Below are 24,214 nucleotides of genomic sequence, written 5' to 3'. Positions count from 1 at the left end.
CTTCCATGGTGTGTACAGCCATAAAAGAACTATAACACCAGGTAATATTCTAGAAACATCCAAATTAAAATGCCTGCCAGTGGCTCATCAGTCAGCAGATTCTATTTATCTTGTGCCATACACCGCAATCCAATCTGTCTGTTCCGAATGATCATGTGTGTTAGTATTTCTCTGAACTGTTTGGCTCAAGCGGTTCCATGATTCCTGAATCAAACTTGCTTTCTTGGCCAAAGAATTGAAAACAGACATTCATTTTTTTTATAATTTTCAGACCCATATGTATCTATTATGTATTTTATGCTCATTTTTTAAATTATTATTATTATTTTTTTATTTGAGATAGAGTCTCGCTCTGTCGCCCCAGTGAGAATGCAGTAGTGTCAGCCTAGCTCACAGCAACCTCAAACTCCTGGGCTCAAGCGATCCTCCTGCCTCAGCCTCCCGAGTAGCTGGGACCACCGGCACACGCCACCACACCTGGCTGATTTTTCTATTTTTAGTAGAGACGGGGTCTCGCTCTTGCTTAGGCTGGTCTGGAAATCCTGTCCTCAATGATCCTCCCTCCTCAGCCTCCCAAAGTGCGAGGATGTGAGCCACCGTGCCCAGCCTCATTTTTAAAATTATTTAAAAATTTTTGAAAGGCCAGAAATTTAAAGATGAGCTGATCAAATCTTAAGTGTCTCCAAGACTCTGTGGATTAAGCCCCCTGTGGTGGATTCAATCCTGGATCTCTTGTGCTTCCCCTGAGCAGTAGTTTGTGTTAAATTATAGACATAAACCTCTTTGACTTGGCTCCGAGAAAGATCTTAGAGCTTCATTTGTGAGCTGCTTCCACCAGGTTCAGAGAACTTCCTGGCCTGGCTTGTGCCTGACCTTCCTCTACTGCCTGGCTTAGACTCGCTTCTGTCCTTAGCTTTATTTTTCTCGCTGATGTTAAACATGCCTTCTCTTTTTGTGTCCTCTCCATCCTGTCATGATGCTTTTCTGGCTTGCTCTTTGGAACCCAGTTGGGCATAAAAAGTACTTTCTTGTCAGTGGATTTGGGCATTTGGACAGGTCTCCCCCGACACCTAGCAGAGTACCTGCCACAAAACAGGCGCTTGGGAAACATTTGTTAAATCAGCAAGCGTTTACTCCATCCCATCTGTGAAATGGAGATATGATTCCAAGAATTCACGTAGCTTGAAGTGCCTTAGAATAACATGATATTAATAGTAATAATAATGGCTAGCATTTATCAAGTGCACGCTCTGTTTTTCACAGGTCTCGTTTAGCCTCCTACTAATCCCATGAGATAAGTGTAATTGTCATGCCCATTTCACTGATGTGAGTTCTAGAGAGGAAAGTATTTTATTCCATTTCAGGGAGCAAGAAGTGTAGGAGCAAGGCTTCAGCCTCAAGCACCTGGCCTCTTCATCTCTCCACTGCAATGTCCCGTCCAAGTGACAAAGCCAGCAGAAGCCTGGCTCCCTGCAAGGAGCTGGCCACTCTCAACCTCTGGTGACACCAGCCCTCCCTCTGTACCATTTGGTCCTGGTTGCCAAACCCCTTGTTCAATGTCCTGCCGTGACCTTGGAGCAGGGAGCAGCAGACTGGGATGTGGGGCTGGCGGCCTGGCAGGTTCTAATCCCCGAAGAATTACGGAGTGGCACAGTCAGCGTCTTTTTCTTTTTTTAAAAGAAATAAGAAATTTAAAAGCTGCACCCCTCCCCACTCTCCAGATACTCCATCACTGCGGGGTTGAGAGATAGCGAGCACTGTGCTCAGATTGCAAGGGGAACAGAACGGGTAAGCTGATTTTGGTTGAAATTCTACCATAGGCACAGTGAGGGATTTTAAAGCAGCGCTGAGCCCAGTGAATGCTGTGGGTTCCTCTTGTTGAGACTTGGCACTGGCTGGAGGTCCTTGCTACCAGGGGTGGCTAGTACAGACACCGGGCAGGTCTGCAGCAAACCCTGGCATGTGTCCGTTTTTCATCCAGAGACTTCCATCATGGCACCAAATGCCATGTATTGCTGCAGAGGCAGCAGATATTTTTGTTTAGTCAAGACTCCTTTGGTTGCAAGTAAGAGAAACCCATCAGGAGCTGGCTTGAGCTGAACTCAGCGCTAGCCTCTGGGACAACAGCTCCAGGAACTGATAGGCTCTGTCATACACGACATCCTGTTACCTGCTGGATTCTGACAATTCTCTTTCCTCAGGGAGTTATCTTTTCCTCACTGTTGCTCCTGTCCTGGGCTGGACTTGACCCATCTTTCTGCTGGCCTGCGGCAGCAGCCTCATGACGGTTTCCATGCCTCCATTATTTTCCCCATGGTCTGTTCTTCACACCAGAGTGATCACCCAACACAGAAGTCCGAACATGGAATGTTTCTGCTCAAAGTGCTACATCTCTATCATCAATAGAATCAAGTAGAACCAACATGCAGAGCCCTTCCCAACTACTTGGGCTGCACTGCCCGGCGATGCAGGCTCCATGGTGTCCCCAAACCCTTGCCCTCCTCTTACCTCTGAGCTTTGGAGCCTGTTGTTCTCCCAATTGGCAAAGTCCTGCCCCAGTTTCCTGGGGTCTCAGTTGAGAGTTTCCCTGGTCTTGCTTCTTACTTCTGGCTGTGACATTACCAACTCCTCTGCCATCACTCTCCCTCATAGCACTGTGGTTGTTGGCTTTGTGTATTGTAAATGTTTATCTGTATAATAGCTGAAAACTATCAATAATTGTGACTATTACTAGATACTAGGTTCTATAGCTTTCTACTCATTTTTGGGCAAAGGGGACATAAGCTACTAAATAAACACATATAAATAGGAAATACTCTTAAGAATGGGTGTTGTACCGAAAATAGACAGGAAATATCACCACCTGAACTTTATTGAACTCAAGTGCAAGTTATATAACATGAGACTAATACACCACACATCAAAATAAATTCTAGATGGATCAAAGAATAAATATTAACAAAATTCATAAGAAATTGATAAAATTTAAAACTAAAATAATTTATTAAATAGTGTAATAAAAGCGAAAATCAAATCACAATGTCTTCGAGAAGAAATATTTGTAAGCTCATTGAAACAGAGAAGACTCCTCCTCAAGGAAAGAGACAGTGAAGGAATGTGTGGATGGAGCTAATTACCCAATAAAATAAACATCTGTAGATGACAACACATGGAAAATATAATCAAAAGACAAATATTAAACCATGAAAAACATTTCAAAAATTATGCTAGACTCCAGGGATTCATAGCCTTGCCAGACTAAGAGCTCATCATAATTTCTATCAACAAGAAGACATTTTAACCTCATGTAATTAGTGAACAAGAGATCTAAAGAGCCATGTATATCTCATGGATTAGAAATGGCTAATAAATATTTAAAATATTCCAATGCACTGTTATTAATAATTAAAGAAATGCAAATGAAAGCAACGTCTGTGTGTGTGTGTGTGTGTGTGTGTGTGTGTGTGTATGTGTAGCCTAGAAAATGAATAAAGATTAAGATAAAGCTAATCCTGGCAAGGATGGAGTGAGCTAGGCACACTTCTCTATTAAGACTTTTTTGGGGAGTGAAAATCAGGACTTTCTTTGCTCCCAGTATTTTATCTAGTGCTATAATTCTTTTTTTTGGAATGGAACCCAAAGGGATATCCTGAAATGTAAACAAAGATATTTACTCCAAGTTGTTCTGTGTATTTTTATTTATAATAGCAAAAATATTCGTAAGGAGTATAGACTGTTAAAAATAAATTACTCTATAATCACATTTGATATTATGCAAACAGCAAAATTAATGTATGAAGTACCTTTATGAATGTTGGGAAACATTTATAACAACCTCGCTTGAAAAGCTCAATACAAAATAATATATATATAATTTGATCTCAGTGTAACTTAGAAAAAACATTGAGAGGATAAGGGCAAAATGTTAATTGTGGGTGCCCTTAGTGTGCTGAAGTTTTGGGTGATATTTTAAGGTTTTGTGCACTGCATACTATCTATACTGAGCATGTACTCTTTGTAATCAGAGAATGTAAAAGACATGTAATTGTATGTTCACTCAGTCCTTCTGCTTCGGCTGAGCTACTCGCCAACCAAATCATTTATCTTTCTTGTAATCTGGTTCCCTTATCCTTAAAATAAGGCCAGGAACAGCTTGCCTGTGAGACACAAATGGAATTCATATGGTCGCACAAATGTTTTTGAAAAGTCAAAGATTTACAACAGCGATGAGTCAAAAGGTGGTATTATTTATGCCACATGTGTTTCCTAACTTGTAAAAATATTACATAATAACCAGGGTAGTAACAGAGTGGCCCTAAGTGCTATTCCATCCGTCATCTGGGGTTTAATTTTGCTGCCTTCCCTCTGTGAATCTTTATGCCTGTCCCCAACACCTCCCCGAACGCCACCTCTGTCCTCCATCTGGGCAGTGCTCCATGACGCCCCTGGCCTGGGTTGGGAAGAGGCATCCAGAGAGGCCGGCACTTGATGGCAATTGGCAGGTGGGAGAGGACCTCACATTGTGAGTAAATGATCATTTCATGGAGGAAAGACAAGACAGAAACCAGGAGATGGAGCCAGAAGGGTAGGCAGGATGGACTTCTGAAGCCAGGTGGGCTGTTATTGGAGAAACCAAGAGACTGAAGAAGGCACACATCAAGGAGCCAAAGCACTTCTGGGGCTCCAAGAATTTGGAGGGTCATGCCTCTTCTGGAGAGATCTAGTGTTTGCATAGGACAACACACTCCATAGCACTAGGTACTGAGTTGGACCTGCTGTAACAAAATCAGTAATGCCCATCTCTTCGGTTGGGGATTTTTCAGTAGAGCACCAGCATTCATCTAATGGGCCAGTGGGAGTTAATAATCATAAGATAACCAGAGACTTCTAATAAGATTTGAGATTTTTTTTTAAGCCAGGTAATTTCAGATAATTGGTGGTTCCTGGACTCCCTAAAGGATGGGGGTTTTCCAGATCATTCTTTCGATGTAAGAGACTGAATACGAGAATGCACTCTAAAGCACTGCCATATCCGTGGTGTTAAATAATTTAATCACCAAAATCTTATTATCCTCCTGCCTGCAGGCTTTAGAAAGCTAGAGCAGAGGGTGCACGTGTATTAAATGTAGGAAACAAATGGATCCTAAGTTCAAGGGTAGGTGCAGACTTTCCTGGCATCTCACTGCCTTCGTGAGAGCCTCCGTGCTCTTGCATTTCCCTGTACCTCTTCGTTCATGCTTAGCAGAGACCACACATTCTTGGGACTGCTGCAGACAGCCAGGCTGAGAAGAGACCCAAGTTCAACAGATGTATCTGCATCTCCCAGTCCTTACAAAAGAGCCGGGAAAGCACTGATCACACAGAGCTGGGTTCCTGACCCTCAGATGCAGGGGCAGAGAGGGCCGCCATCTTGGCCCACCTTGTTCTATTTCTTTCTACTGTTGAACAATGAACTTGATACTGGCTACAGAGTCTGTGAAACATCAGATACATTTTCCCTAGAGTTCGTGGCATTTCCATCTAGGAAACTTTTTGCTTTTCTTATTTCTGATGAAAAAAGTCCAACATGAACAAACATAGACTGTCTAATGAGCCTCCCTCTCGGGGTAGGGTGCAGATGGTTTTCTGCCTGGAGCCACCAGGATGGCATCTGTTGGAGGGTGAAGGAGGTAGGACAGAGTGGAGGGAGGAGTTGGGCTGCAAAGCAGGTGAACTGAAATCGCCCTTGAGGGAGGTCTCCTGCCTTGGGACAACGGGGGAGGGTTGACATTGATATACTCTCATTGCCTGGATGTGGGCTGTCCCTAGGGAGAGAAGCATGATCTTGGGCAAGCAGCTTTCTTGTGCTAAAGGGAGCACCTTGAGAGAGGTGTCCGCAGCCAACACTCCCAGCCCCTAGGGTGTCCCGAAGGGGAGAGGTAGACAACACCCAGCAGCGTCCACCGCGCTGACCCATCCATCACCCTCCTCCACCATCGTCAACTCGCGGCCCATCTTGCTTTCTCTCTGCGTCCATCCACTTTGCCCCCTTCCACCCTCTGGTTTATTTATTTTTTGTTTTTCTGTTTTTAACAACTTTATGGAGACATAATTTCTATACCATAAAAGTCACTCATTTTGAGTGTCCAATTCAATGATTTTAAGTAAATTTACCAGATTGTGCAACCATCACCCTAATCCAGTTTTAGAACATTTTCATCACCCTGTGTTAGCACACTCTCTTTTAAAAATGATATCTGGTATATTTTGAAGCAAATCACGTTAATGAGGTTTCAGCTCAATTAAGTTCTTAGCAGAAGGGATCTATTGATAGGAAGAATCTGAGTGAGTGAGGTGCCGTTTGACAGTTATTCGGGGTCACATCCCATAAGACCTTGGGAGATGGAACTAACTAAAAGCTGTTTCCAAAGAAAATGACTCCTGCTGCCTTTGTTAAGTGGGTTATTCCCAGAGGTCATCTAAGAATACCACGTCTGACAAAGGGCTCCATGCTTTATAGTTCTCCTACTTTATTCCTCGAGATGAGAACCCGTGTCGAAGACAAGGGCTGTTTAAGCGATTAGGGGTGTGTGCAAGACAGCAGGTGGTAGAAGAGGAAGGCTGTCTAAAAAAGGAAAGAGGAGCTCTAGTGAGAGAGCATCTTTGCATGTCTCCAGAAAGGAGGGAAGCAAACACAGAAAAGATGGAATAAGAAACCAAGACAGGCCAGGCACGGTGGCTCATGCCTGTAATCCTAGCTCTCTGGGAGGCCAAGGCGGGAGGATCACTTGAGCTCAGGAGTTCGAGACCAGCCTGAGCAAGAGCGAGACTTCGTCTCTACTAAAAAATAGAAAGAAATTATATGGACAGCTAAAAATACATATATAGAAAAATTACCTGGGCATGGTGGCGCATGCCTGTAGTCCCAGCTACTCAGGACGCTGAGGCAGAAGGATCGTTTGAGCCCAGGAGTTTGAGGTTGCTGTGAGCTAGGCTGACACCACGGCACTCTAGCCCAGGCAACAGAGCGAGACTCTGTCTCAAAAAAAAAAAAAGAAAAAGAAAAAGAAAAAAAAGAAACCAAGACAGGAAAACGTCATTTGTTCAATGGCCGAGGCAACAAACTCAGCTACTTCTAAGATTGGTATAAGAATGTGCTTTCACTTGGCACATTTCCCATCCTATTGATGAAATAATGTGTCTAAAAGAAGAGAAGAGGGCACTTTTTAAGAAAAATTAGGTATAATTCACTTGCCATAAAATTCACCGTTTTATAACTCAGTGGTTCTTAGTGTGTTCACAGATTGGACGACCATCACCACTATATAATTCCAGAACATTTATATCATTTAAAAAAACCCTTTCTACTCATTAGTAGTCACGCCCTCCTCTTCCTCACTTCTAGCCTCCGGCAACCAGCCATCTACTTTCTCTCTCTAAAGATTTCCCTGTTTTGGACATTTCGTATCGATGGGATCAGACAATAGGTGGCCTTTTGTATCTGGTTTCTTCCGTTAGCATGTTTTCAGTATGTTTATAAAGTTGTGGCTTGTATCAGCACTGCACTCCTTTTTGTGGTGAAATAAATTCATTCTTTGTGCACAGTGATCAGATATAGCTGGGAGCTCGTGTTGCTCACAGAACCGTGAGGGTGTTTCTGGGGTCTCTCGTGGAACAGCCCCTGCTCTGTCAGACCCAAGTTGACCAAAGCTTATAGTTATTTTCAAATAAACATACACACACACACACACACACACACACACACAAACGAACACACACACACGAATACTAGAAACAATATGCTAAAGAGAATGAGAAAAATAAATCTGGTAGCACTGAAGAGCATGTATCTCTACAAGGTCACTTTTTGAGGGTTTTTAAAGTGTTGCTGTATATGGATTTTTGCTTTCATTTTATTTTTCCAAACGCAAGAAACTTTGAGAACTTTCTCCCAGAAAACCACGAATCGAGAGCAGTAACTTTGTTGAAAGTATGTCCCAGGTAGGGGTGAGGGGGCTGGTACCTAGACAACATCTCAGACTTCTCACTGGCTTGGCAGTGTTTTATCAACAAAGATACATTTAATATTCGGCCTGAAGCCTACTGTTACCTGTAAAATTAGAAACATAAGTTACTGAATCTCAGATCTGTCTACTGGAGGCTCACGCATTCGAGAAAAGCTTGGCAGAAATTGAGAGGGGAGTTGGAGCAGTAGGTGACTCATTTATAAATGTGAATTTTCTGTTCTGTACGTTTCTATTCTCATTCTAGGAAAATGGTTAAGGGGGTCTCTGAATAGACAGCTTCTGAAAACACTCCTTCTAGCTTCCCTCACCTTGGCAACTCCTCCTCTTCTTCATTCCCCTTCTCTTTCCACGTTGTTCCTTCTGCCCTCTGTTTTCCTTCCTGTAATTGTGACTAGAGTTACTGTGAAAAGGGTCTTTGTAACTAAAGAGCTTTTCTAGAATTATTTTAATAAATCATATGTTTGTAGACAGACAGTTGCAAATGCAAAGCATGAAGTTCAGCTCTGCCTGGGACTGACCGTCTTTGCTGGAAGGCCCCTCCTGACCTTCACGCTCAATGCCTGGGAGCTTCTCCTTCTAAATTGCAACCCAAATCACAGGACGGTAATTTTCACATGGTTGCTGTTCATTTTTGGGAGATAGTGGTATCCATCCTTAGTAGACCTTATAAACGTTGTGAGAAAAACCATTTGTACTTTTTTTTAACATTAAGGCTGATGCATAATGTAAACATACTGTGGTTTTATAAGTTGTTGCAAATGTTGTTTTTGAACATGTTGCAGTTTTCTCATTCAGTGTCACGGTGTGTCTTATTTCCCTCCACGCTAAGTGTGGAGGATGAGTTTGTGGGTGCTAGAAAGAAAAAAAAATGGAATCTATCAGTAAGAGTTGCCTTTGCCCAATACGGGTTCTAGAACACATAGGAAATGTGTTTTAAAAGCTGCCTACACCACAGGCACGAGTAGAGGTTTTGTTCTGTTCTCAGATTGCAGCCATCTGAGTGGAGAGGGAACCAGGCACAGTGAGTGCTTACCTGGAATGCCTGGCTCCGGGGCTCTTTCCTCATCTTAATTCTGGAAAAGCCCATCAACCGACAGAGCCATGATGTATATTTGTGCAATTGCAAGGGAAGACTTGAAAACAGTTATGTGTCAAAATATGACAAGTTGCCGTGGCTTAACTGCTTTTGTTCTGCACGCTGATTTTGTCTGTTTTGATTGCTCTGGCCTCTCTGTGTGGCATAGGTTGGGCTCTGCCATTGTCCACACCTAGGGATCACTCTGTCCCCACAGGCTACTCTATGTCACTAACTCACCCTTTGGCAGATCATTCTAAATGGGTTTGGGCATGATTTTTGAAATCGATGGTGATAAAAGTATGCTGAAGAATTCTGGTTTAGACGCTTTTAGCTGTGACCTTCCATGGCAGTGGGAAGTCACAAAGTCGTGACAGCTCTGGATCCCTGCACAAAGCCAGGACCAGCCAGGTGGGACAGCCATTCACTGGAGGGGGGAGGGGGCTGGGAGGCTCTAGAATATTCTTTCAAGTGTGAGGTGCTCATTCTAAGCTGAAAGGCACAACCCAGAGCAGAAGAGGCCAAGGGGAGATACGGTTGGTGAGGCAGAAGTATAGCATGCAAACCCATGGCTAGTTTAGGTGGCTGGGAGAGTCAAGAATGAATGAATGAATGAATGAGGTGGAGACTGAGGGAGGATTGGTTCAGCGGCCAGTCTGCTAAAGGAAGTGGGCTTTGGGGGGCTTCTGTTGTGAGCTCCTTGGCACAGGCTTCGAGGATTTGCATAGCTGCTTACTGTGCTGTGCTTGGCTAGACCCACACCCCACTCACAAGCAATTTTTTTGAAAAGTTCTGTCACCCAGGCTGGAGTGCAGTGGCACAGTCATAGCTTACTGCAGCCTCAAACTCCAGAGCTCCAACGATCCTCCCACCTCAGCTTCCCAAGTAGCCAGGGCTACAGGTGCATGCCACCATGCCCAGCTAATTTTTAAAATGTTTTGTAGAGAGATGATAGGCATGAGGCAACATCTTTCTTTATTCAGCAGATATTTAACTTGCTTTTTCTCTGTGCCAGGGACTGTGGTAGGCTCTGGGTAAACAGCAGCAAATGAGACAGACAGAGCCCTGGCTTCATGGAGTTCACAGTCCGGGACAAGATGGGGTCAGGACAGAAAGCAAGACTTTCACAGAAAACTCAGCTAGCTATTAAGCATAACTGATGTGTGCTGTGCAGAAATACAGAGTGCTAAGAGTGAATGGAATCCGGTCTGGGGATCAGGAAGGGCTTCCCTAAAGTTGTGACATTCAAGCTAGGACCTAAACAATGAGTGGAGGTAGGAAGATAAAACTACATGAGGGTTCAACAGGTACCAAGGCCTGTGACTCAGCAGTTGGCACTGGGCCGGGGAGCTGTGTGGTGGGCAGCTGTGACCGTGTGCCTTTGCCTCTGCTATTGAGGGAAGGTGAGCTTGGGGACTGCTGAGACTTCCCCAGCAAAGACAGGGAGCGTTTTGCAAGGCTGAGCAATAGGCAATTTGGGTTTTGTCTTTGTTCTTTCGAAGGCATCGGTGGACCTTTCTTGGAGTATCCAAATATACGTGCCCTCCCATACATTTGCAAGAAGATTTTTAGCAGAGATCCCCATTGGCTAGGAAACACTAAAATAAATATGAATGCATATAACAAACTCCCATTGAAACTGAACAAAGAAATTAAAAGGCATCTTTTAGGCTTGTCACAAAATTGGGGTCCTATCAAGTTGCCTTCAGATTCTGAATCTCTGAGCGTATGTGAAATTGCATAATTGTCCTCCATCAGCTTTGAGCAGAGTCACTTACCCCCCAAGATAGGCCAAGATGCGCTTACAGCCAACTGGCCATCCCCACGTGGGAGCTACCCATTTTATGGACTGTTTGTGGCCAGGTTGTGTTCCTAGACCTATTCCAGAGCCATTTCCTATCTCTTTCAGTTGTTTTCTACTCAAGAATGCAAAATTGCTCTGCTATTAGAAAAAGTATAATTGAAAAATAATTGTGCTGCCTAATAAAATCCTAATTGGAACTAATTGCAGAAAGGTCAATACGTAATAGTCAAAGAGCTAATCACTAAATTTTTCCAAACGTTAATATTTAATACATTGAAGAACATCTGTCAGTGCTAAACTCACGCTGTCTGTGTTCTGCCAGAAGGTCACCCTCTGGGGCCATGGCACGTCAGTTAGTATTTCATTAACCTGGAGCATCTCAGGAAATATGCCATGCTCTGTTGATAGCATCATGGTCTCCATCTTGCAAGTCATCCACCCATTCTATAAGGTTGTAGAAAGATATCTTATTAATGCAGAAGTCACAGAACTCAGTTGTTGAAGGAGGAAAATATTCAGGGCAGAGATTGCATGAAAGGAAGCCTTGATCTCCCTGGAGTGGGTGAGGGTGTCCCCCCCTGGAGCAGGGTGTGTGGGTACCAAAGTCACGTGAAGTCACGGGATCATAGGCCCCAGCCTGGGCCAGCGGGCGGCTGCCCATCACGGGAGGAGGGAACTCCCAGGCCCTGCCAAGCTGGGACTTGATTAAGGAAAAGATTGCAAAGAACCTTTCTTTCTCCAGGCTGGGTTAAAAAATGTACTTATCTGCCTTGTGGGCCTTGCGGTTTCTCAGTTGAAAGATGCTTTGTTCGTAGCCCCTCTTAATCACAGCCTATTTCCGGAGTACTTTTCCCTTAGGACTAAATATAAAGAAGAGAGATGGTTCTTAGAAAACGCATTTATAACCAGCCTTGCTCTGGGACCCAGTAAGAGTGCATTGCTCTTGCAGCCTGCCACCACTCTCTCCCACTCTACCTGCCTCCTTATAGGACAGCCTCTGTGAATTTCAGGACGTACTGGCTGTGCTGCTACTTCTTATTACCCCAGCACCGTGGCTAGTATTTCTCAGACTGCACTCACAGCACTGTACTGCCTTCTTCCTTTCACTTTATTATTCCTATCAATAGCTTCCGTTCTAGAGTAATAGATTGTTGGAGCACACTTACCAGCATTAGCGCAAGTCACAAGTGCTACCTTTTGTTGATATTGTTATAAGTCATGAAATATTTGGGGGATGAGTAAATCCACACCTAATGGGTACAGTGCACACTAGCTGGGTGATGGACACAGTTACAACTTTGACTCAAACTGCACAAAAGCAATTCATGTAACCAAAACGTTTGTTCCCCTGTAATATTCTGAAATTTAAAAAAAGACATAAAATATTTTAAATTACAACTAGCAGTAAATTTTCAGATAACAACATATCGAGCAAAATCAGATGGAGAAGTTGAAGTGCATAGAAACAGCAGCCTGGTTGGCCCAGTTCTAACAAAGGATGCATTGCAAAGTTATCCCGCATTGCCGTGTACAACTATGTGGTCAGAGCTTGCTGTTTACTTGATCCAGCAACTTTGAAATGATGTTATGTTTCTTCACAATTATTTTTTAATTTGAAGGAATTTGTGTTACTTAAAATTTTGCAAATCAATGGAATTTTACTGAGATGATTATATCAAACTGTTTGACATTTGCATATTTAAAATTCACATACAATATGACAGCAGTACACTGTCACAGGCAAGGAAGGTTAGAGACTGAGCAAACTCAAGTTCAAGGCAAAGGCAGGTTGTCCCAAATAAACCTTGAAGTCGGAATCCAGAAGAATAGAGAATTTTTGACCATCTCTTCTGTCTTCTGCTTCCTTGATCTTTGGCAGTGAGTTTATCTTTCCGTATCTCCATCCTCCCAAGCTGAGCCGCTCCCCTAATAGCTACCGTTGATTCATTTTATTTATTGATCTATTATTATGGTTCTGCACCTTTTTCCCAATCACCTGTCCCTCTGTCCCTTCTAACTTTATTCTGATGCTTTGCATGTTTTAGTTGGGGAACTTCCTTTCTAACGTGGAGCTTTAACCGTGCACATTGGGGGCTTGCCGTGGAAGGTTATTGACTCAAGAAAGCAACCTGGCACCATACTCCACAGCCCAACACCCAGCCTAGGCATGTCGGCCAGCCTGAGAATGAGACACGTGCCTCGCCATGACTGCAAACTTACTTCCCCAGCAGTGATTCTGGAACGGAAGACCTGCCCTGTCTCCCTCACAAATAAGTGTGTTAGCTCAGGTTGCCATAAGAAAATACCATAGACTGGGTTAAACAGCAGAAATTTAACTTCTCGCAGTTCTGGAAGCTGAAAGTCTGAGATCAGGGTGCCAACATGCTCAGATTATGGTGAGGGCTCCATTTTTGACTTGTGGACAGCAGCCTTCTTGTTATGTCCTCGCGTGGCAGAGATAGAGCTCTGGCCTCCCTCTTCTCACAGGGGCACTAATCTCATGGGGGCCCCACCCTCTTGACCTCTTCTAAACCTAAGTACCTCCCAAAGACCTCCACCTCCAAACACCATCACATTGGGGGTTAAGTCTTCAATGTATGATTTTAGGGGACATAAAATTCAGTCCATAGCAGTAGGATTTTTAAAACGCGTGCTTAAGGAGATTTTTTTTTGAAAAGTATAAAGTGATTTGCAAATTTAAGATATTTTTATTAGTATTGTCATATTTCTTTATTGCCAAGTTTCTAAACTTTTCCCCATGTGCCTTGGTTACTAAGGAAACCAAATTCTTTCTGAGCAATGCTCAGAAAAATAGAGCCCTGGTGCAATTTGAAATTTAAGAAGCAAAATATTAAATTTACAGAGCACTGAGCCCCTGTGACAACACATATCATCCTCTGATATTGCTGCTTCAATCTTCACTTCATTGCCGCCCTGTTGCAGTGCAAATATTTTCATTCTGTAGAATTTGTGCTTACCTGATATATCACATATAATTAAATGGATGCTTCCCAGGCAACCACATTCACCTTACCCCTAGCAGCAGTCTGTCTCTTGTAGCACATCCTCCAACTCTGCAAAGTTTCAGACACTGAAACTCCTCAAGAGAAGGTTCTAGAAAAATGAGGAATGGTGAGAACTTGGTAACAGAAGGGCTGTCTTGGGATCCTGGCTTACCTGAGGATGGGTCATTTAGAGAACATAGTCATCAAAATATAGTTTCTTCTCAGTCGTTTCCATTTCTTTTGACTCTTTGAATTGCTTTTTATTTCTCCAGAGCACCTTTTCTTTCTTATCCAGATTGTCAGTTTGCTTTGGAAATGAAACATTATCCAAGCATAATATTGCTTGCAATGACTATGGGTAGCGGAAGAGACTAACCCATAGACCTTTTATAGCTGCCGTGGGGTTTTTTTTTCTTTACTAGTTTTTTTTAAAAGAGGATTTCAGTGGATCAGTTACTACGCATTAATAGCTGTGACTTGCAGAAAATGAATCGTATCTTTGTGTGTTTATGGATGTGTGTGTTACTGTGAGGGCCTTTTGCTGTATTAAAGCTGTAAAAGTTGTTTTTAAAACTGCTTTATGATTTTAATATTTCAAACAAATCTGTTTCAGGTTGTTTTTGGAAAGTACATCTTTTTTTTTCAGTAGTGTTAATATACCTGGAAGTTAATTTCCAAGATGGCTTAATTATTTAATTATTTGAAAGAGCACTAGTTGGGTTGTTTCTATTCTGGGTTATACAGTTCCATTATTTAGACGCAGAGCAATGTAAACTGTCAGAGCACAAAGGCACTGTAGACACTGTCCACCAGGGCTTCTTGGCCCTTGCCAACCTGGTCCCCAGCTTGATAAGTGCAAAAAAATGTTAAATGCAATCTGAAGTTCAAAGCAAATTAGAATGAAATATTGTCACCAAAATAAAGCCAAGCAATGTGATAGTGTGTCATTTTTTCCCCCTTATTTGTTGTAAGTCACAAGTGGCCGTGAGGTTCTGATAGCTCCACAGGTGTGCTCCTCCCCAGTGTTGAAAATGGTCGACTAGATTAATCCCCTCATTGGACAGATGAAAAGACTGAAGTCTGAGGATTCGCAGAGTGCTCAGAACTTAGTACATTAGGAGCAGAACTTGGTCAAGAACGCAGACATGCTGTTGGCAGGGCAATGCTCTGCCCACAACACTCCCACGTCACTGAAGGCTAGTCCTCGCTTGTGCGAAGATGACATCTCACCCGATGCCATCTTCCTGTCTCTGACCATGGTGATATTCAGCAAAGTTAGTTTAATTTCATATCATCACAGCAGAACAGAGGCAGAGGCCAGGAGAGACTTCTCAGGCATGGCTAGTCCATGTGTCCTGGCTTGTTTTTATTCTCTTTATTTGGTTCTGGGCATGTGTACTGTCATGACATGGAAACAGTTCCTGGGTGTAGCTTTTAGGGAGCAGGTAGGGCAAAATCTCATCTGAAAACAGACGCATTTTTGAAACAAGGTTTGACTCTTTTATCACATTGAAAGCTCTTACTGATGTTTTTCCCTGCACAATTTGACAGGTCCTCTCAAACTTCTGATTTCTTCTTCTTTTGAGCAGCGTGTCCGGGGGAGAACTGTTTGACCGGATAGTGGAGAAGGGATTTTACACAGAGAAAGATGCCAGCACTCTGATCCGCCAGGTCTTGGATGCCGTGTACTATCTGCACAGAATGGGCATCGTCCACAGGGACCTCAAGGTGAGCACATCTTCCCGGCACTGTGCAACCCACGGTGCACCCGCCCACGAGGACTGGTCCCCGGGGAGGAATGGGCTGCTTTGATGCAGAGATGGGGTGTGTGGGACAAATGTCATCAGGGCCTTTGGGACTCAGAAGTAGCTTGGAGAAAGATGAAGGTCAATGTGGCTGGCCATCATTTATAAAGTTTTATAACCATTATGTAGCCAGCGGGCCACAGGGAGGAAGGTCGTAGAGTTCTGTTCACGATAGATGGACCCCAGAAACCCTTCTCTTGGTGCAGTTCTTTGGAGCCTTCTCCCAGTTCCAGCCCCCCTTCAGCACAACACACCGGACAGAAGAAGGGGCGTAGCAGTCCAACAGCATGAGGGGAGAGGAGGGAAACAGGTTACAGGACAGACAGGGTAAAAGCTACAACTGCAGCCTGTCCCAGTGCCCTGCAGGTTCCTTTCTTATATTTTCCTTATGAGGTTTTGGCATATGGACCCTTCACCCCATAGTGCTGAAGGGTCTGGGCCTTACGTGGGCACCTTAGCATGACGTCCCCACCCTCAAGTCTATGTTGCTACGGAAAGGTAGACACCAAACACACGGTACCAAAGGGATCTCACACCTAGCACAGAAGAGCAGATTCACACACGTGAACTTGAGAGACAGTGAAGAGCAGAGCCAGGGCCGTAACGTGGCTGCAGATGCAGCCCCTGGAGCAAACTGCACCAGTTAGGACAGAAATTCCACCCCGGCCTGCATGCATTCGCCACTCCTGCTGCAAACACAAGGATCGTGTCGCACTGAAGCCGTGCTTTACACAACCATGGGAAATCGAAGTTGATTTAAAGACCCCATCTTCAGTTTCAGCATCTGCTCTTTATCTGCTACCAGGTATAAAGGGATACACTGGTCTAGCGTTTCCTTTCTTGAAGACTCACTGTCAAGGTTTCTCTCCATGTTACCATGCTGCACTGATGAGGACAACAATTCCCAAACGTCAGCACACGTTAGGATTGTCTGGAGGGCTTGCAAAACAGAGACTGCCGGCCTCGTCCCAGGGCTCTGACTGCTTCACCCTTGGGTGGGACGGGAGAGCTGGCTGGGAATGTGAATGTCCCAAGTCAGGCCCTTCACGCTGTGTTTCCTGTGAGGGTCAGTGTGCATGAGAGACGCAGTTACTTACTCAGCATGTCTTCAGAATGATCCTGAAGTGTAGGAGCAACTGTCAGCCCTTGACGTTGTCCCCTTCTGTGACGAGTTCATGTGTTCACCTGACCATGAGCTCCATCTCTGAGGGAAGCAACTCTTTGGAAAAATGCAGGTGCCTCTTCCATGTTCAAGTTCCGGCCAGCAGGGGCAGGGACAAGCCGTGGGGCTGTAGCACCTCTGTCTCCCTAAGCCCCACCCCCCATTCCCTGCTAGGAACAGGGAGAGTCCCCAGTTTTACATAAAACACTGTGCAAATGATGCTTCCTTGGCTCCCCTGTCAACACGAGGACTGTCCTCCACCAGCCCCTCTTGGGTGTTGCAGGACTGTAGTGAAGACAGGAAAGTGGGGCCGTAGGAAACGTGCAGAGACCTTTGCTTGCGAGACTGTCACAACCCGCGCTTTACAGAAAGGCAAAGAGAAGCTCAAAGTCCTTAGGGACACGTGGCTAGAAAGTGCTGCCTCGTCTGGCCCTGGATTCGTTCATTCTGAGTCGACATCCCTCTGCTTCCCAGGGAGGGGAGCCAGCCAGGGCCACTGGTCTCCGTGAAGGGCTAAGTGTGGCACCTGCCTGAACCACAGGGCACCATGGGACGGGATGTTGCTGAGGGACAGGGGCCTTGGATTAGAGAAGAGTCACAAAGGAACAGAGGAGCACAGGCAGGAGTGATTTCATTTCCTGGGAGTCCCCTTCCCTAACCCCAGAACTGAATCAACATGTCTGGGAGGCATCAGCTTTCTAGGTATAGCCTCAAAACGTGGTTAATTTTTTAAAGTAGAAAAAAACATTAATGAATAAAGGACAGGGACTAACACCGATTGGCAGCCTGGCCGTGCCAGACACTGCAGGGCCCTCCATCCTGCTCCTGTTAACCACTGTGTCTTCTGCGTCTAAAGGTCAAAGGCATCCTCGCATTGTGAACAGGTCTTGTGGTTGGGTGAGTCTTCCACGATCAGCCCAGCTTTAAGAGAGTTTGTAAAATTTGTTTTATTATTTTCTTTCTAGCCTGAAAATCTGTTGTACTACAGTCAAGATGAGGAGTCCAAAATAATGATCAGTGACTTTGGATTGTCAAAAATGGAGGGCAAAGGAGATGTGATGTCCACAGCCTGTGGGACCCCAGGCTATGTCGGTAAGGACAGAGCACGCGTGTGTGTGTGTGTGTGTGTGTGTGTCCCCGCATGTCAGCTCCGTCAGTCTTTGGCGTTTGAGCCTGGCATGTGATCATAGCCGCCTTCATTTCCCTAGAGGGAAGAATAAAAAAACTGAGAGATGCTGGAACGAGTTATCAGGGAAGTGATTTCCCCTGAAAACCTTTGAACAGTTGGGGAGAAATCCTGCTGGATTTGGCTGTGGGCCTGGCTGGAGGCTGGGAGTTAATTCAGATGAATCCACAGATTCCAGTCCCAGAGATGCTGCGTGTCGCTGTTATCAGGTGATTTACAGTGAGACACGGAGATAACAGTGAGTTGCACACACAATAAAACATTCAAAATTTTGACATAGAAGCAGCCAGGAAGAAAATACTGATATTAGGAACATGGCTCAAACCTTGACAAAGTCACTCTCATGAATCAGTCAACCCTGGTCTGTCCTGGCGAAAATTTTTCCTAAAATCATCACCCAGGTCCTTTGTCCTAAACATACAAAATGCAGAGAAGTCTGCTGACAGATCTGAACTCTTGGGTGCTGAGCTTGATCTTCTGTCTTCTGGGGACCTGGAGAAAAGGCCATTGGAACTGTTGTGACCATTTTGAGATCTTCATTTACATCAGTGTGTCTGTCATTCATTGAGCAAACACACGTGAAGTTGCTGCTGTGTCCCCAACGCTGTCCTAGGCCCTGGGGTCGAGACAGGGAACGAGACAGACATGGTGTCTGCCCTCATGGGGAGTGTGGGTTTTAGTTGGAGTGACAGCAAAGAGAAACGTACAGGGTCATTTCAGATCATAAGTGCCACGAAGAAAATAAAACCGAGGGCGTGCCAGTGGGTGACCAGGGCGAGGAGGACTGAGGACTGGGCTGAGAGGACAGGGAGGAGACTTGGGCATTCCCCTTAGTGACGAGAAGAAGCCGGCCACGTGGGAGGTAGAGGACAGCCGTCCAGGTGGAAGAGCCGGACTGTGCAAAAGCCCGAGAGCAGGGAGAGGGCACAAGCGAGGTATGTCTGAGAGCAAGAAAAAAGACACGGTTGGAAGAGAGTTTTGGAAAATAGAGACGAAACCTGAATTCTTGTCATGCAGACGATGACAGCCTTCCTTCATGAGAACAGCGCGTGAGCCACCCTGAAAGAAAGGAGGTAGCGTTAAGTGACCAGCGTCATTCTCGTGTGTCTTTTGGCAGCTGTGAGAGAGAAGGGAGAGAGCAGTTCTCCTGCTCCCAACTCCGGGGCCCTGCTGTCCCCGCGCTTAAGCCAGGAGCAGAGAGACACTATCTGTTCCCAGCCTGGCACGTTGTCTTTGGATTTAGAAAGAAATGTGTGAATGCACAATGAGGAGAATGTCCCACTGCACCCACGGCAATCCACAACTTTATGCTTTAGTTCATGCTCTATCCAGGTAGAAGTACTGGTTTCAATTTGGGAATCATTGTCGTATTATTATCTAAATGACTCTTCAGCTGAACAGTTAATTCTGCCAGCACCAAATTACTACTTCAATTTAAATGAGTTGTTTAATAATGGAGAAACAATGAAAAACAAAGCCTGTTTGTCTCAAGCGTCCCAGTGCATACGGTGCCTTAGGAGGAGGCAACAGGAATCTAAGCACTTTGAACTTCACCCTTTTACGTGTAGCAGCTGCCCTGATTTTCAACATCCTTTCTAAGGAGCCGTGGCCGGTGGAGACAGAGCATGACGTCACTGATAGCAGGAGAGGGTGGGCGTCGCTGTGGCCGCGTCACTGAGTTGCAGATGGTTCCCAGGGCTGGCTGTGTCAGCACCAAGAGGTCCTCCGACAGGCTGCGGCAGGGGGGCAGGGCAGAGCTGTGGGGCAGCATGTTGCAACATTAAATATAGGACTGCAGGGATCATCTGGGGCTGGAATGACCCGGGCAATACGCGTGGAGAAGTGGGATTCAAAGGGAAGGGAGAACTCAGGCAGAGAGGAGAGTTCAGAAGCAGCAGGAGAGAGGCCGGAGTCACGGTTGCTTCTTGTAGGATCTCGGGGAAGTGAGCAGACTCTTGGCTTGGAGAGAGGCCGGTGTAAGTACGTACTTGGAGGGGACTGAGGAGGAATAATGGGCCTATTTGGTGGAAAGTAGCTCTGCAGGGTACCATGGTGGCTGTGAATATGGGTGGACTGGGATTCAGGATTTATCTAGTTGAGTTAAGGATAACATTCCCCTCGGTGTTGCTACTAAAAGGTAGAAGTGAGGGCTAAGAAAGTTAGGAAAATTACTTATGTTGCCTGCTCAGCTGCATTATTTAAAATATCCTAATGGGTTCTCTTGACTCACTGAATATCAGTCGTGACAGAAAGCATCTGTGTAAATCATGTCATGGATAAGAGATGACAAATAGACGCCTGTTTATGTGTTTTGTTTCTTAATGTTGCCATTTGCATGCTCATGGGATCACTCAGATGCTGAAGGTGTAGTTCCTCCTGGTTTCAGAAAGAAAATTAAACTATTTTAAAAGAACTCCCAGCCTTTGGCTACAGATCAAGTGGCCAAGTGTCTCCCAAGAGAAGGACAAGCACGTTGCCCCCTTCCTAGCAGGGTGATTTCAGAAACCCTAAACTTCACTTTAGGCCGGGCGCGGTGGCTCACGCCTGTAATCCTAGCACTCTGGGAGGCCGAGGCGGGTGGATTGCTTGAGCTCAGGAGTTCGAGACCAGCCTGAGCAAGAGCGAGACCCCGTCTCTACTAAAAATAGAAAGAAATTATCTGGCCAACTAAAATATATATGTAGAAAAAAAAAATTAGGCGGGCATGGTGGCGCATGCCTGTAGTCCCAGCTACTCGGGAGGCTGAGGCAGTAGGATCGCTTAAGCCCAGGAGTCTGAGGTTGCTGTGAGCTAGGCTGACGCCACGGCACTCACTCTAGCCCGGGCAACAAAGTGAGACTCTGTCTCAAAAAAAAAAAAAAAAAAAAGAAACCCTAAACTTCACTTTAGAAAGAGAGTGGAGGTTTTCACAGTTTTGTGATGTCTTTGAGCAAAGTGAGAATTTCTTTTTTTCATCGAGCCTTGTTGAGTGATGATTCATCACTTTGCAGTGTTTCCTCTGGCGTGCACAGCCACGATCACACTGTCCCATTAGGAATGTCACTCAGAAGTAGGAGGAGCACTTCCCTCTGGTCCGTCGTTGTGTGTATAAGCAGAACTACACCTTGGCTCTTGGCGGGGGTGACGGCTCCATTACTGAGGCCATCGGGGGAGAGTCGTCCCCGTTTCCTTACGGAGCTCGGGTGCAGTGTCGCCCGAACTGCCCTGGCAGATGTCTTTGGTCTAGCTATGCCTTAACTTGCCTAAAATATTCTAAACATGTTTCATCTTGTTCTTCTCGAAATGGAGATGGAGAACAGTTGGTCAACATTCTCGGCATATTTTTTTCACCCCGTTAGAGGAAGGGAGGCTCTTAATTCCGGGACCGCTGCGTTTTTACAACGTGATGTGGGACCTGAGATTATGATGAACTCTTGGGAACCAGAGGTTCCAGCCAGCACAGTGTTGGGACGAGGACCTGCATCCTCACAGCTACCCAGCCTCTGCTTGGTCACAGTCACAGCAAAGGGACTTGAATGCAAGTACCTTGCATGTCTCTGCCATGGGTTAGACACCAGGGAGGGCTGAGCCTCTCACTTAAACTCCTGGGTTCCCAGTTTCTTGTACACAAAATAAACATGCCGGGCTAAATGTCCCCGACGATTTTTTCTGGTTCTAGCATTATGTGTTTCTACAGACTTGTGACTTAGCATCCTTTCAGTATGTAAATACCCACATGTCAAGGATACCGAATGCCATTTTTCCCCATCTTTCCTCGGCACAGACAAGAATTCAGATTCAGCTGATGGGCGTCACCCACTCCTGTCTGCAGAGCTTGCTTTTTTATTTGTTTCTCACTTAAATATCATATTTGGGTCCGTGACTGTAAGCGTTACGTCATCGCTCTCAGCCTGTTAGTGTAGAAACAGGACTTTATATAACTGAGAAATTGTCACACAGGGACAGACGTGTGGGCGGAGGATCCACATGAGAATTTTCTCTCCTTTCTCAGTAGCTACTGGGTGACAGCCCACAGCGAACATCCTGTCACCCTGCATGCCACGGCCAGACCCCACCTGCTAGAGGACAGGACCCCTAAGTGGGAGACTGGACGTGGCAAACGTGGACAGGGGACAGGAAGCTCATTAGAACGTGGGTGACCAAACCCAGCCCCCAGCCCACGTGGACAGCCCCACAAAATCACTCTTAACATGGTAGTTTTAAAGCATTTTTCTTCCTTCTGGAATTTCTTTGTGGCTCTTCTCTAAATACTTGAGGTGGGACGGAATTCACAGTTTCCGAACTGGGACCATTTCGTTGTGGAAGGGAGCGGGGCAGCATTTCCTAACTCGTTCTTTTCCCCTTTGTAATGATTAGAAACCCAAACACTGGAATGACTGGAGCGGCTTTCTTAATTTTGAAGTGTCCCTTCTTATCAGATTTCAGGAGAAAAGATTGGCCCAAGTACAAAGGAGCCATCACCTTGTGGCCACAAACCTGTAAGGACCACACAGCAGGGGTGGTTTGTCACTGCACTGCTCTGAAACGCCTTCCTCTTCCTCAGGACGTTTGACTCCTTCCCTCCCACTGAATTCCAAGTCTCCCTGACATTTCACAGCCTCAGCCACCACCCCCCCGAGCTTCTGCTCCCTTCCTGTTCCTTAGCCTCACTCCAGCCACCAGCCAGGCTTTGGCTTTGTAGCATTGGAGCAGTAACCCCGCTCACACCAGCATGGTGACTGTAAACCAGCATGGTGCTCTCCTGCAGACTTTTCATGCCTGCGGTGACATCTGATGCTACTGGGAAGCACAGAGCGAGCTCCTCTGTAGCAATGCATTTTTAGTAAATGACAGCTCTAGGTGACGGATTAGAAAGAGCAAAGGAATCTGCACCAACAGCAAGAGACCGGAGCCAGGCCCAGAACCTTCTACTCCTCCTCTGAGGCTTTGGATAGAAGACAAACCACAGGCAAAGAATGGTTCTGATTGCAATACTCCAAACCTAAGGGAAGCAACAACTGCTTATTCGGTGCTCACAGGAAAGCCCCCACTATCTGATTTCTTTTTCTTTTTTAATCCCCCACTGCTGAAAATCCCACTGCTGACAGGAAGCAGACCTGATGACACGCATTCGGTCTCACCTCCCTATTGCATTCGGTGTCACCTCCCCACTGCACTCGGTCTCACCTCCCCACTGCACTCGGTCTCACCTCCCCACTGCATTCCGTGTCACCTCCCCACTGCATTCCGTGTCACCTCCCCACTGCATTCAGTGTCACCTCCCCACTGCACTCGGTCTCACCTCCCCACTGCACTCAGTGTCACCTCCCCACTGCACTCGGTGTCACCTCCCCACTGCACTCGGTCTCACCTCCCCACTGCACTCGGTCTCACCTCCCCACTGCAGTCGGTGTCACCTCCCCACTGCACTCGGTCTCACCTCCCCACTGCACTCGGTCTCACCTCCCCACTGCACTCGGTCTCACCTCCCCGCTGCAGTCGGTGTCACGTCCCCGCTGCACTCGGTGTCACCTCCCCGCTGCACTCGGTCTCACCTCCCCGCTGCACTCGGTGTCACCTCCCCGCTGCACTCGTTCTCACCTCCCCGCTGCACTCGGTCTCACCTCCCCGCTGCACTCGGTCTCACCTCCCTGCTGCATTCGGTCTCACCTCCCCACTGCACTCGGTGTCACCTCTTCACTGGGACGTGGTTCTTGCAGAGGCCAGATTCTCCCGTGAGATGTGTGTCTGCGGTTCTAACCACACAAAAGCCAAATTTCATTTTCCTCGATCTTTGGAATTTTATTTACTGTCTCTGAACCGGCCACTGCTGGGTAGAAATGTCGTCTTTCTCTGTCACAGTTTAAAGCGACGCGCACAGTATCACAAACCCTTTGAAACTCTGTTGCCATTTGATTTAGCAGAGTTTCCACTCGTCCACCTGCCAGGGAGCTGTGTTTCCTCTGCCTTCCTCGAGGACGGGAGGGCTGGCTGTGACCGAAGTGTCTGTCGCTGGGCACAGGTGTCTAATGTTGTTCCTTAAGATGGGGGACCACTGGCAGCAGCTCCGTGGAGCTCAAATTCTTCTCTTCCATGGAGGCGTAACTCTAGGACAGAGGGGCGGGTGCCTTCCAGACAGGAAACCGAGGCACAGAAAGGTAACAAATTCTCCATGGAGCCCAGTCTGTAATG

At 45.9% G+C, this 24,214-nt stretch overlaps 1 protein-coding gene across 2 annotated transcripts in view; it reads left to right on the top strand.

Moving 5' to 3' along the window:
* Window positions 1-24,214, top strand: part of LOC123626382 (calcium/calmodulin-dependent protein kinase type 1D) — a 301,697-nt gene that overhangs the window by 240,662 nt on the left and 36,821 nt on the right. For both annotated transcript variants that reach the window (XM_045535304.1, XM_045535312.1), the window contains exons 4-5: window positions 15,480-15,618; window positions 17,823-17,949. In XM_045535304.1, the coding sequence (XP_045391260.1) occupies window positions 15,480-15,618; window positions 17,823-17,949 (266 nt within the window). The remainder of the gene's footprint in view (window positions 1-15,479; window positions 15,619-17,822; window positions 17,950-24,214) is intronic.

The sequence above is a fragment of the Lemur catta genome, chromosome 1 (genome assembly GCF_020740605.2).
Source record: "Lemur catta isolate mLemCat1 chromosome 1, mLemCat1.pri, whole genome shotgun sequence".
Classification (NCBI taxonomy): Eukaryota; Metazoa; Chordata; class Mammalia; order Primates; family Lemuridae; genus Lemur; species Lemur catta.
This window is presented reverse-complemented; position numbering and strand designations above follow the sequence as displayed.